The sequence below is a fragment of the Bubalus kerabau genome, chromosome 11, assembly GCF_029407905.1.
Source record: "Bubalus kerabau isolate K-KA32 ecotype Philippines breed swamp buffalo chromosome 11, PCC_UOA_SB_1v2, whole genome shotgun sequence".
NCBI lineage: Eukaryota > Metazoa > Chordata > Mammalia > Artiodactyla > Bovidae > Bubalus > Bubalus kerabau.
The window spans coordinates 7,734,425-7,748,151 of NC_073634.1; the positions used below are offsets into that span (position 1 = coordinate 7,734,425).

Consider the following 13,727-nt stretch of genomic DNA (forward strand, 5'->3'; position numbering starts at 1 on the left):
CTGCTGGGCTACAGTCCATAGGGTTGCAAAGAGTTGGACCCGGCTGAATTGACTTAGCACGCATGCACTCAGTTCAGTCCAGTCACTCAGTCGTGTCAGACTATTTGCAACCCATGGACCGCAGCAAGCCAGGCTTCCCTGTCCATCACCAACTCCCAGAGCTTGCTCAAACTCATGTCCATTGAGTCAGTGATACCATCCAACCATATCATTCTCTGTTGTCCCCTTGTCCTCCTGCCTTCAATCTTTCCCAGCATCAGGGTCTTTTCCAGTGAGTCAGTTCCTACATCAGGTGACCAAAGTATTGGAGCTTCAGCTTCAGCATCAGTCCTTCCAATGAATATTCAGGACTGATTTCCTTTAGGATTGACTGGTTTGATGTCCTTGCAGTCCAAGGGACTCTCAAGAGTCTTCTCCAACACCATAGTTCAAAAGCACCAATTTTTTGGTGCTCAGCCTTCTTTATGGTCCAGCTCTCACATCCGTACATGACCACTGGAAAAACCACAGCTTTGACTATATGGACTTTGTTGGCAAAGTAATTTCTCTGCTGTCTAGGTTGGTTATAACTTTTCTTCCAAGGAGCAAGTGTCTTTTAATTTCATGGCTGCAGTCACCATCTGCAGTGATTTTGGAGCCCAGGAAAATAAAATCTGTCACTGTTTCCATTGTTAAACCGTCTATTTGCCATGAAGTGATGGGACCGGATGCCATGCTCTTAGTTTCTTGAACGTTGTGTTTTAAGCCATGTACTACATGATTTTATTTTTTTTTTAAAGACTTTTTGATGTGGACCATTTTAAAAGCCTTTATTGAATTCATTACAGTATTGCTTCTGTTTAATGTTTTTTTTTTCTTCCTGCCACAAAGCATGTGGGGTCTTAGCTCCCCGACCAGGGAACGAACCCACACTCCCTGCATTGGGAAAGCAAAGTCTTAACCACTGGACTGCCAGGGAAGTTCCTACAGTATTACATGATTTTAAACACTTGTAGGAAAGGAAATTATTACATTAAATATTGTCAAGCACATACAATCTTTTCTTCTTCATCATAAGTTTATCTATTGAAGTTGACCAAAGTAATTTTGAAACATTGTTGGGATCATGTCTTTGGGACATGCGATTACCATATATATAGAATTGTCTTATTACACTGGTACAGCTTGACAGAGGTAATCACAATGTCAGAAACACACAGACCACTTTTCCTAGAAAAATTCAAAGCTCTTTCATCGCGGCATTGAGTCCCTACTTAACGTAAGTGAAACTATCAGAGCCAGCAGGCTCTGCCAAGCAAAGGGTCTAGAGCAGGAGTCCCTAATCTTTTTGGCATCAGACCGGTTTCAGGGAAGACCATTTTTTCAGGTCTTTTCAGCAGGGATGGTTTTGGGATGATTCAAGTGCATCACATGTAACTGTGCACTTTATTTCTATTATTATTACATCAACTCCATCTCAGATCTTCAGGCATTCAACCCTGGACATTGAGGACCTCTGCTTTTATCCTGGGGTCCCTGAACTTGTACGGCAAAGAAATGACATCTTCATTTTCATTAACCTCTCACTGAAATGGAACATTTCCTTTAATGATGAACGAAGGCAGGAATCCAGACGAGTGGTTAGCAGGTGTACTGCCAGCAAAACCTGTGTCACTGGTGGAAATCACAGATATTTGCATGTCATATCGGTTGTTGCAGGCATCTTCAGATATTACTTAGACTCATCACTACTAGCAATTACAGCACTTACTAGAGCCAGCAGGCAGGTTATTTAAGGCATCAACAAAGAAGCACATGTGTAACTCAATCACACATTTGAAGGACTCTTTGGAGCCGCATTTTCTCCTTTCACATGTGCGCAGTGTTTTGGGACACCGTCTGCTGGGCACAGAGGACTGTGGGCTTGGCCAGCTTGTTGTTGCTGCTCCTCCTCACCCAGACCTTCCAGAGCCCTAGTCCTTCTTTCCCAAGGTGATTCTAACACTGCAGCCGCCTGCGCGCGGGTGCCCGGGCTCTCTAATTTCCTCTCCGGGTTTTAGTACTGCTCTACATCTTCTCCTAACCTTTCAGTTTACATTTTTATGTGTTGCACTGAAACATTAATCTCCCCTTAAAAATTCTATGTACACAGTCGGGGAGAGTGAAGAGTGTCTGGGCAGAGGGAAAGTGGTTTCAGAGCTGTGCTGTTTCTAAATGGAAAGAGCTTCTATGACTGATGATAAGCTCCTTGCTTGTAATAAATATCCGGGGCCTTGCTTTGCCAGGAAGCCGTTTGTCATGGAGGGGAGTCAGTGCCATGTAGGTCCCTCTGGAACCCCTTTGAGGAGGGGCTGTTTCACCTTGGAGACCCCAATTTTGTCTGTCACCACAAATTCAGTCCATAGCCAGGATCTTTAGGTGTGTTGTATGAAGAGTCTGCTTATCACATCTGTGTGATAAGCTTAGTGTTCTCATTACTCTTAATTCAGTTTTTTGGGTCTCCCAGGTGGCGCTAGTGGTAAAGAACCTGCCCACCAATTCAGGAGACATAAGAGACGTGGGTTCGATTCCTGAGTTGGGAAGATCCCCTGGAGGAGGGCATGACAATTCACTCCAGTATTCTTGCCTAGAAAATCCCATGGACAGAGGAGCCTGGTGGGCTACAGTCTATGGGTCACACAGAGTCGGACACTGCTGAAGTGACTTGGCACACAGGCAGAATTCAGTTTTTAAATTTTCAGAGTGGAGGGTGTGTTTTTGAAAGGATAGAATGTTCTACAGCTGGTAACTGGCCTTTGGTTACAAAGAAGCACGGCTGATGCCCCTGGAACTGCGACAAGCAGCACACGCCCAGGCGTGTTGGTGCAGCTTGTGTGTGTGCTTAGCCACTCAGGCGTGTCCGAGTGAGACCCCATGGACTGTAGCCTGTCAGGCTCCTCTGTCTGTGGGATTCTCCAGGAAAGAGTACTGGAGCAGGTTTCCATGCCCTCCTCCAGGGGATCTTCCCAGTTCAGGGATCAAACCCAGGTCTCCCTCATTGCAGGCAGATTCTATACTGTCTGAGTCACTAGGGAAGCTCAAGAATACTGGAGTGGGTATTAACTATCCCTTCTCCAGGGGATCTTCCCAACCCAGGAATTAAACCAGGGTCTCCTGCATGGCAGGAGGATTCTTTACCAGCTGAGCTACCAGGGAAGCCCACACCAAGGGAAGCAGGTCTGCAGGAGACAGGCTGGGACCCTGGGATCCTCTGCTTCAGCGCTTGCACCTGGACACATGTGTCCTATAGCAACAAAATACAAAACAATCCTAAAGGACGGAGGGCTTCCCTGGTGGCTCAGCCGGTAAAGAATCTGCCTGCAATGCAGAACCAGGGTTCGATCCCTGGGTTGGGAAGATTCCCTGGAGGAGGGCGCGGCAACACATTTTAGTATTCTTGCCTGGAGAATCCCCATGGACAGAGATCTTGGTGGGCTACAGTCCATGGGGTCGCAAAGAGTTGGACATGACTAAGTAACTTAGCACAGCATAAGGGACTAAAAGCAACTGTAAGCATGTGCAGTTGGAGCAAATTATGAACAACAAGATACAAAAAGACCAAAAACCCACTGCCAATTTTGAGGAACTGGGAGCAAAAGCAGGTCCTGTGCACGCGCCGTGCACACAAGACCAATAAAGCGGGTGGGCAGACCACCTAAGTCCCCCTCTGGCATGACCCCTGGACCCACAACTTACCTCCTCACATTTAAGGAATGCACTTGCCCCCATCAGAAAGCGAGCAAGGGAAACTGTTACTTTTTCCTCACTCCTTCAAGCTGCAGCCTGAGCCCCAACGAAGCCTTGGCTGAATTTCTCCTCTGGCCTCTTATCAATTTCTATTGATTAAGGAGTCCAAGAACCCTGGTCTGGACACCCAGAGCAGAGAAATCATTAAAAAAAATCTGCCTCTCCCCCTGCAAACACATGCCTCTCAGACCCAGGCATGCCTCCACCAAGCCTTGCCTTTGCAGGAGCGCACGTACCTGTTGATGTTCATGCTGCAATGATTTGCGGACAAAGTACTGTTGGCAGAGGCGCTCAGTCGTGAGGCGCTCTCCCTCTCTGCCGGGGCTTTCTTGATCTCCCTGTAGTCGTCTTCGTTGTCGCACTGCATGGAAAGAAGCGAAAACCAATCAGCTTCAGACTTCGAGGGATCACGGTGAGCTCCCATCCCACCAGCTCGGGGGCTTCTTTGGACAAGGTCCTGAGCGCCAACACGATGGCAGCACTCTCGGCCCCGGCCTCAGTTCCCCGTCAGCTCCTCCTCGAACAAGGACGAAATCTGTCGTTTTGACTACTGACAGCTTACTGCGAGGAAAAAGCGTGACACTGGGATCAAACTGCAGGAGGGAATACTGTGACGGACGAAACTGCTCAACTAACGGGCTGGCTTCTACCCTCCAAAGAAGATCTGCTCTGGAGTCTCACTGGAGCTTCAGCATCCCTTTCTTTGGCATTTCTTGGTACCCAAACAAGGTATAGCAAGCGACCTCTCCTGGGCTTAATGCTGTAGGAGCAGTGACAAGCTCAGGCTTTTCTTCTGAAGTTCATGGCCTTGAAGGATCTTTTTATAAAACAGCAGTTCGACTGGATTGTTTGCACGACTGTATTTAACTTTAGACGTGTAATAGGTGTGATGCAGGCCTCCCAGGCGGCACTAGTGGTAAAGAACCCACCTACCAATGTAGGAGACATAGGAGACTCAGGTTCAATCCCCGGCTTGGGGAGATCCCCTGGAGGAGGGCCTGGCAACCCACTCCAGTCTTCTTGCCTGAAGAATCCCATGGACAGAGGAGCCTGGTGGGCTACAGTCCATAGGGTCACAAAGAGTCAGATGCGACTGAAGCAACTTAGCACAGCACACACGCAGGGGTAATGCACGCGCACTCAACCAACTTCTATTGTTGCTGAGATCGCAGCAACACAGCAGAGAGACATTCAGGATTCTCAGCGGTGTTTCCAGGAGACGGGCACTGGTACTAAAGATAGAAAGACTCTAACCTTCTCTTTCTAGCTGGGATGTCAGCCTCTGGAGGAAGGACCACAGATGCTCACGTTGAAACTGTGCCCCATGGATGGTCCAAGCCAAAGCTCTGAACCTCCTAGTTTTGGCCCCCAGGGCTCCGGCAGGGCTAGACTCTGCACCCTGGGCAGCCAGGTCTTCGATGTCCCACCTCCCACACCCACAACTGGTGGCTTCACACCCTGGATGATGAGTAAAGAGCGCTGTGCACATGTTCTTCCCCTTCTCTATGCATGTTCACCTATGTTCCGGTAGATTTCATGAGGAGAGCTGAGTGTCAGGCTTAGTGTAAATGACGCTTCATAAGTTAAACTTAAAAAGTCCACGGATAGTAAAATTACTTAAATACAGATTATGAATTATACATGTCTCTGTTTTTGCACATCTCTACTGACATATGCCTGTATAGCTCTATGTATTTCCAATCTCTATACGTTTATCAATTTCTATCTCGGAAACACCTCTCTCTCTCTCTTTATATCAGCCTGTCCATTTATCCATCACTCTCCAGATGACTGATTGATTTACTCATTAATCAATTAATCACCTGGGAGTTGATGGATAAATGTATCTGACAAGTAATGAGGAGGGCAGGAAATGCAGAGGAAAACAGAAGGAAAAGAGCAGCAGGTGTGTAGCAAGCTAACCTGTATTGCTAAATTATATCATTTAAACCCAACAACATCCCTGTAAAGATGTCAGCAGTTTACAAATGAAGAAACTGAAGTACACAGAAGGGAAGGTCACCTGATTGAGGTCACCTATGAGGTCAGGGCTGACTGCATGATTTGTGGGGTTCAGTGCAAAATGAAAAGGCTACGATCCATGTTCAAAAAGCTGGAGAAGATGCTTGATGTCAGTCTTGGTGATGATTTTCTTGAATTTAATACCAAAAGCAAAAGCAACAAAAGCAAAAATAAACAAGTGGGACTATGTTAAATGAAAAAGCTTCTGCAAAGCAAAGTAAAAGTCGCTCAGTCGCATCTGACTCTTTGTGACCCCATGGACTATAAAGTCCACGGAATTCTCCAGGCCAGAATACTGGAGTGGGTAGCCATTCCCTTCTCCAGGGAATATTCTCAACCCAGGGATCAAACCCAAGTCTTCGGCACTGCAGGCAGATTCTTTACCAGCTGAGCCACCAGGGAAGCCGCACAGCAAAGGAAACCATCAATAAAATGAAAAGACAATCTACTGAATGGAAGGAAGTGTTTTCAAATAATATATCCGAGAAGGGGTTAATATTCAAAACACATAAAGAACACTTGCAATTCAACAACAAAGAAACAAACAAAAAAATCTGATTGAAAAACAGGCGGAGGATTTGATTAAATATTTTTTCTAAAGAAGACATACAGATGGTCAACAGGCACATGAAAAGATGCTCAGCATCACTAATCATCAGGGAAATGCAAATGAAAACCACAATGAGATATCACCTCACACCTCTTATAACGGCTGTCATCAAAAAGACTAGAAATAATACACGTGTGAGGATGTGGTGCAGCCACCGTGTAAACAGTATGGAGGTTGCTCAAAAAATTAAAACAGAGCGACTACATGATCAGTAATCTCACTTCTGGGTATTTATCCAAAGAAAACTGAAACACTGATTTCAAAAGACCCCCACGTTCACTGCAGCATTATTTACAACGGCCAAGACAAGGAAACAGCGTAAATGGCTATGGATAGATAAGGAAATTGTGGCATATGTATGTATACAACAGAAGAAGGGAGTCTCGCCATTTGCAACAACACAGATGGACCTGGAGGGCACTATGCTAAGCGAAATGAGCGGGATGTGTGTGTGTTAGTCACTCAGTCTCATCCGATTCTTTGCGACGACAAAGATGACAAAGACCTTAGGATCTCACTTAAATGTGGAATCTGAAAATCAAAACCAAACCACTCTGGGGTGGAGAGGGGGGTACAACATGAAGGGGCGAAGCAAATAAAAAAGTACAAGTCTCCAGTTATAAAATGAGTAAGTCATGTGGATGTAGTACAATACTAATAAGCAGCATGGTGAGTATGGCTAATAATACCGTAGCACACATTTGAAAGTAGCTAGGAGATCTTGAAAGTTCTCACCAGGAGAAAAAGAAATTTGTAACTAAGTACAGTGATGGATGATAGCTGGACTGATTGTGGTCATCATTTTGCAACACATGTAAACCAATATTGAATCATTATATTGTATAACTAAAAATAATATAATGTTATGTCAATTATACCTCAAAAAGAAAAAAAAAGCGGTAAAAGAGTAACATTATAAAGTACTAAAGTCAGGAACATTTTCCCCGTCTTGAAACTGGTCTCTTAACCTGTCAGAGAAGTGTGTTTATTTGCTTCTTTACATTGTGCTCCTGGAAGCATGGGGATGCTTGGCATGCGCTGACTCTCCCGAATGCCAGGAGTGCCAGCCTGAGATTGGGTGCGCCCATGCAGCCCAGCAAATGGTCTCCGCCACCTGCCAGCTGTGGGTCGCGGGGTGAGGAAGTGCAGCCAGGCACCACCCCTTCCCCAAGGCCAACTGGCAGTCTCTCCTGGGGGACCCCTCAGTACCTGGATTGAGGGCAGGGAGGTGCTGATCCTGACCCCAACCCTCACTATGCCTGTGCCTTGGTCCCTGGATGGGGCTGCAGAAAGGGGAGGCTGCTCCCGCCAGGAATGCAAAGGGGCCACGGGGCAGGCAGAACCCATCCTGGGGAAGTGGGTAGGGGTGGGACCAGGCACGCTCTGTTGTCCCATCACCTTCTCTTGCAAAAGACGGATTCAAAGATAAAGGGGAGAATTCCAAGATGGCAACCACAGGCATTAAATTCTGAGCATGGAGTCTTCTGAGCGGGGGCCGTGAGGCAAAAGTACTACACAAATCTCCAGCTGGTTTATTATTGGGAGACCCTACAGCCAGAGACCTGACTTCATTCCCAGCTCTGTCCTTTCTCACCTATATGACCCTAGGGCAAGTCACTTTAGGCTCTGTGAGCCTCAGTTTCCTCATCTGTAAAAGGGGTATGACAAGAATATTTGCCTCAAAAGTTGTAAGGATTTTATAAATGATTTAGCATCCCTCATGGGGACATACACATGTGTTAACAGTTGTGAATGATTTTGTCCCAAATTTGGGGCCATCCATGATGACTATAATCTTTGGTTTGTTACCCTTTGGGTTTTTCACTGTGGTCCTAGTCACTTTTGAAGATGTAGTAACAGGAGGGGGTAAAGATTCTCAGAACTGGTTTTAAATTATGATTAAGTGATTCTTGTGCTCAAAAATTCTTCAATAACATCTGAATGGCCAAGTGTTTGGGTCTACTTCTAGACCCTCGTCCAGCTCTCCCTGTACTTAAGTCCCTGCCCACCTCACTCTGTTCAATCCTTCTCTGTTCAGCTGGCTTCCTAGCTTTGGCAGCAAATCCTCTGATTACTCAAAAGTCCCTCCTGCTTAGGGCCCTGTTCCCAGCTCATCTCCACCACAAAGTCCTTCTGCTCAATACCATGGGGAGCACCAACCTGTGGCTCCCTAGTCACAGCCTTACTCAACTCTATGAGGCAGCTGGCTTCTTAAGTCAATGAATGACCCCACCTCTTCCAGTAAAGAATGGGGCTCACCTGTGTTTAGTTTTCCTCACTGGTCCAGCTTCTAGCTCATTCCCTGAAGACATTCAGTGAAGATTTCCCAATTGCCCACTTCCACATGCAGTGGGACAGGCCTTAATTATCTATCACATGGGAATAATAGCTGGTCTTCCCACAATGGGCGGTTCTAAGGATGTTGAGTTGAGTTACTATGTGTCAAGTACTTAATACTGGGCTTCCCTGGTGGCTTAGATGGTAAAGAATCTGTCTGTAATGCAGGAGACAAGGGTTTGATCCCAGGTTGGGAAGATGCCCTGGAGAAGGGCATGGCAACTCACTCCAGTATTCTTGCCTGGAGAATCCCATGGACAGAGGAGCCTGGCAGGCTACAGTTCATAGCGTTGCAGAATGTCAGACTTAGCGACTGAAGTGACTTAGCAGGCTCCTATGCGCTTATGTAAAGTGCTCTATGAACGTTTGCTGAAGAAGGACACATAAACCCCTGCTCCTGGAACATTCCAGACCAGTGGACCTGCCCACAAGTTTGGGGCCCTCCCTCCCACTGTGCCTTCAGCCCCTCAGGTTTCCAGGCCTACCTTGCGTTTCCTCTTGGATTTTGGCAAGGTCTTTTCCACGGGCGCCTCGGATGCGTGGCTCGGGGGTGCGCTCTCAGAGTCCTTGGCCGCGGGAGCACTCAAGACCCCCGGCTCCTGGGGCAGGTGTTCCGGGATCCTGGACAGAAGTGTCAAGTCAATTTTGACCCAGAGTGACCGGACCTCGTCACTGTCCTTCAACGGGGAGAGAAGCTCGTTGCGGCCGAAGGGGACCAGTGTGTAGAACTGCTCCTCCAGCTCCTTGGCAATGTCGCTGGTGGTCCTGGCGTTGATGGAGCCCACGGGAGCGCGGGGGCCGCCGCTGATGCTGGTGGGAGCCTCCTTCAGCCTTGGGTCGTTCCCGGAGGCGGCGGCAGCGGCGGCGGCGGCGGCCACGGCCTTGGACAGAGGGTAGTCCTCCTGCTCCGACTCCAGGTCCGAGTCCGAGGAGGAGGAGGAAGAGGACGACTCCGTCTCGATGAACTCCTTGGATTTGGGGACGATCCGGCTCAGCCCCCGCGTGCGGCGCTTCTCGCAGGTCACGGCCGAGCGCAGCTCCTTGCGGTGGTTGGTCCTGCTGTTGCCGCAAGGCCGGGGCTTGGGGGGCTCCGGGGGAACCCCCGCGCTCGCCCCCAGCGCCTCGGCAGCTACGGGCTCCTCGGGCCGGTGGCCGCTGTCGCCGGCCGAGGTCCTCTCGGTGCGCCGGGTGGGCTTCTTGCCCGCGGACCTCCGGGCAGGCGCGGGCGCGCTCTCGGCGGGCGCACCAGGCACCGCGGGCGGCGGGGCGGCGGCGGCGGTCACGGCCACGGCCACGGCCGCGGGCGGGGACTTCTGCTTCACCCCTTTGCTCCCCGGGGCCTTGTTCGCGGTCCTCGGCCTCTGCTCCTCCTTGCAGGCGCCCTTGATGTCCTTGTCTCTCAGGCCGGGCGGGCAGACGTCGGGGAGCTTCCCGCAGTCCTGCGTGTCCTCCTTCACTGGGGTGTAGTACTGACTGCTCTCCGGCCCGTGGTGGCTTTCATTTTGGATCAGGACAGGGGGCTTGTGGTGATTCACTTTGTTTAGCCATTTATCCAGCTGCCACTTGTTAGAGGACGCTGGTTCCGCCTAAAAGCAGAAAACCGGCAACAAACAAAACATTGTTTAGGACAGGCTCACTTAGATGCGCCTGGCTGTTTTTCTCTTGACTTGCTGCTCCTCTAGGCGTGTGAGCAGAAACCTGATGGGCTGGAAACTCAAGGAACATGGAAGCCTGTAGGTGTGTATAGCATCAACAGGCACACAGGGCGGCCACCCACAGGGCTTCCCAGGTGGCTCAAAGGGTAAAGAACCTACCTGCCAGTGCAGGAGACCCGGGTTCGATCCCTGGGTTGGGAAGATCCCCTGGAGAAGGGAATGGCTACCCACTCCAGTATTCTTGCCTGGAGAACTCCATGGACAGAGGAGCCTGGCAGGCTGCAGTCCACAGGGTCGTAAAGAGACGGACATGACTGAGCGACTGACACTTTCTAGGTCCCCCACACTGAAATGCCAGTGCGGCAGTTTGAGAAATGAGAGGACCCCCCTATTCCTCATTAGGACCCATTTCCAGCACTTTTGAGTGTTATACAGTGTATATTTTTTGTATTTATACAGACATGCATAAACTTGAGAGCCCATGAAAGTTAACTGGGGTGTAGTTAGGAGACCTTGAGTGTTGAAGCACACATTTTTTTTGGTGAGACTTGTAATTTGGGGAGAAATTCAAAAAGGGGGCTGAGTGGACCCTGCTGGACTTGGTTCGTCCATCCTCAACCCCCTTCCATCACACTTTGCCCGAAATGTTTCAGACGAGGAGGTGACAATGAAAACCTCTCCTGTAAACAGTTTTGCTAAATTAGAGCAAATCCTGGGCATTCCAGGTGTTAAACTCTGACCCACAGATTGGCTCTGGGGGAGAGGCGAGGCCAGGGAATGCCCTGTAACAGAAGGTCAAAGGTCATGTAGACACATTTTGGGGAGAGAATAGTTTGCATAGTTTGCATTTACCTCTCTAGGGATCTATGTCTTATTGAAAGGTTAAGAACCAATTCTCTTATGGGAGTAAATGTTGTTGATTTCTAATAAAAGTCCATTTATCCAGCCTCACTGATTATTAGTAGAAAAGAGGTATATTGATAAGTACAGAACTTTGTTGTTGCTGTATAGTTGCAAAGTCATGTTTGACTTTTTGGCAACCCCATGGACTGTAGCTGGCCAGGCTCCTCTGTCCATGGGATTTCCCAAGCAAGAATACCACAGTGGGTTGCCATTTCCTTCTCCAGAGGATTCTCCTGACCCAGGGATTGAACCCACATCTCCTGTATTGCAGGTGGATTCTTGACTGCTGAGCTACCAGGGAAGCCCCACAGAACTTTAGCTAGAATGTTTTTAATTCGTGAGATGAGGGAGAATTTTGGCGTGATTAAGGTGATGTATGTTTCCTTCCCTACGTCCTCCACTCTATAAATTCATGGCTTCTGATGACTGGGTGAGGTGGGGGTGGGGTGGGGTGGTGGAACTAGATACCGCCCAGAATAAAGAACAATGGCTTAGCTTTGCATTTCATATTGGTTTGTTAAAGCCTAGAGCAAGTCAGGCTCCCTGGCAGGAGAAAACCACTGTTCTTTAAGATCGTAATTTCTGAATGCTTGCTTTCAGGTGTCAAGATTTGGTTTTCAACAAAGAGGTTGGTATTAAGAGCAGAACTTGGGGCACCGCCTCATGCAGAAAGGATCCTGCGGCAGGGCGGCGAGGCGCGAGGAGGGCAGGCAGTGCTCTAGACCCAGGGGTCCTGGCTGAGTCTGGGGCACGGGTCAGGGAGATGGAAAGCCTTTAGAGGGCCAGCAGGGCCTGGGGCCGCAGAGTGTGGACGGTGAGCACTGCAGCTGAGGCAGGGGCTGTGGACAGTCTGCTGGTTCCCTCCAAGCAGACGAGACCAACTGTGCTTCAGGGAACCGCAGTGCAGGGTGTCGAGGGACTGGGAGCAACAAGTGACCACAAGCAGAAAATGACCCTGCAGCACACTGATGATCACTCCAGTGATTAAATCCTCCCTTTGCTGTGAAGGCACCCTCCGGGAAATCTTAATGGGAGTCTCCTTGTGAGGCATTTCAGCACGGAGATCCCAGGCCCTGCTCCTGGGGCCATGAGGATCGAGGAGCATCCCCATGGGGTACAAGCATGGAAGGGGACTCTCTCGTGACCCTGATGGGGAGTCTGGGCTCTGACTTGATGTTCTGCTTTTCTTGTTTTTATGCCACCCATAGGCCAGGACTCCTGAACAAGAGGCAAAAAATCAAAATGATAAAATCTTGTTTCACGCCTCTGAGTTTTATTTTGTAAATTCTGACCTCGCTTCAATGTGGCACCTGCAGAGACAGGGAACAACGGAGCCTGCAGAGCCCACCTGACCTGGTCCATCCTTCGACAGTGAAGTGACGGAGGAAGCAGGGTGGCAGGACATAGAATGGCTTCTTTGCGGAGGGGGAGCTCTCGCCTGCCCTGAGGGGAGCTCAGTGTGACGAAAGGCTACTTTAATTAAAAATTATTTATTTATCCATTTTGGCTGCACCGGGTCTCAGCTGCAGCACTCGGGAGCTTCAATTTTTGTTGTGGCACATGGGATCTTCAGCTGGGGCATTCGAACACTTAATTGTGGCACGTGGGATCTAGTTCCATGACCAGGGATTGAACCCGGGCTCCTTGCATTGGGAGCTTGGAATCTTAGCCACTGGACCACCAGGGAAGTCCCCTGAAGGCTAATTGGTGGCAAACACATTTATGGCTTTGAGGTTGTCTCCTCCCCAGCCCCGTTTCTCTCTGACCCCTGGCTGGGTCAGTGACTTCTGTGCCTCAGCTTCCCCAGATAAATGGGGCCCAGTAATGTGAGTAGATGCTGAAGGCGCCTTGCAGAAGGGGGCACACACTGGACTGGGTGGACACATTTATGGCAGCATCTGCCACTTACCGCCCCCCACCCCCTGGTCATCCTCGTCCCCGCAGTCCTGAGCCTTCCACACCTCACGTCTCTTACATGCGAGGACACAGATGCCTGCCTGGAGCCGAAACACAGCGGCTCACAGGGAAACTCCCACTAAAACTCCCTGGAGGGAGTCTTCACAGCGAGGGGAGGATTTAATCAATGGAGTAAGGGCCCGCTGCCCCATGTGCCGCAGAGTCATTTTTTCTGCCCTTCACAGCCAAAGAAATCAGGACCATTTTCAGTACACTGCTAAATTATGTTCCCTTTCTCAAGGATCTACAATGACCTCCTCTTGCCTCTCGAACAAAATCCAAACTCCTCAGGCAGCCATCATCTTACAGGCATCTTTCATTGCTGTAACACCCAGTGTGCTCCCACATCACATGTATCATCTAATTTAATCCATAGATAAGAGATACTATCAGCCTTAGTGTTTAGATGAGGCTCAGAGAAGTTAAGTAACATGTCCAAAGCTGCAGAGCTACCAGGCACCAGCAAGACTAAACCCAGG

At 49.1% G+C, this 13,727-nt stretch overlaps 1 protein-coding gene across 1 annotated transcript in view; it reads right to left on the reverse strand.

Moving 5' to 3' along the window:
- The window catches only part of AFF3 (ALF transcription elongation factor 3), a 582,468-nt gene that overhangs the window by 39,204 nt on the left and 529,537 nt on the right, over positions 1 to 13,727 (reverse strand). The window contains exons 13-14 of the mRNA XM_055539447.1: positions 9,220 to 10,320; positions 4,002 to 4,126 (exon numbers count right to left, since the gene is read on the reverse strand). Coding sequence (XP_055395422.1) covers positions 4,002 to 4,126; positions 9,220 to 10,320 — 1,226 coding nt within the window. The remainder of the gene's footprint in view (positions 1 to 4,001; positions 4,127 to 9,219; positions 10,321 to 13,727) is intronic.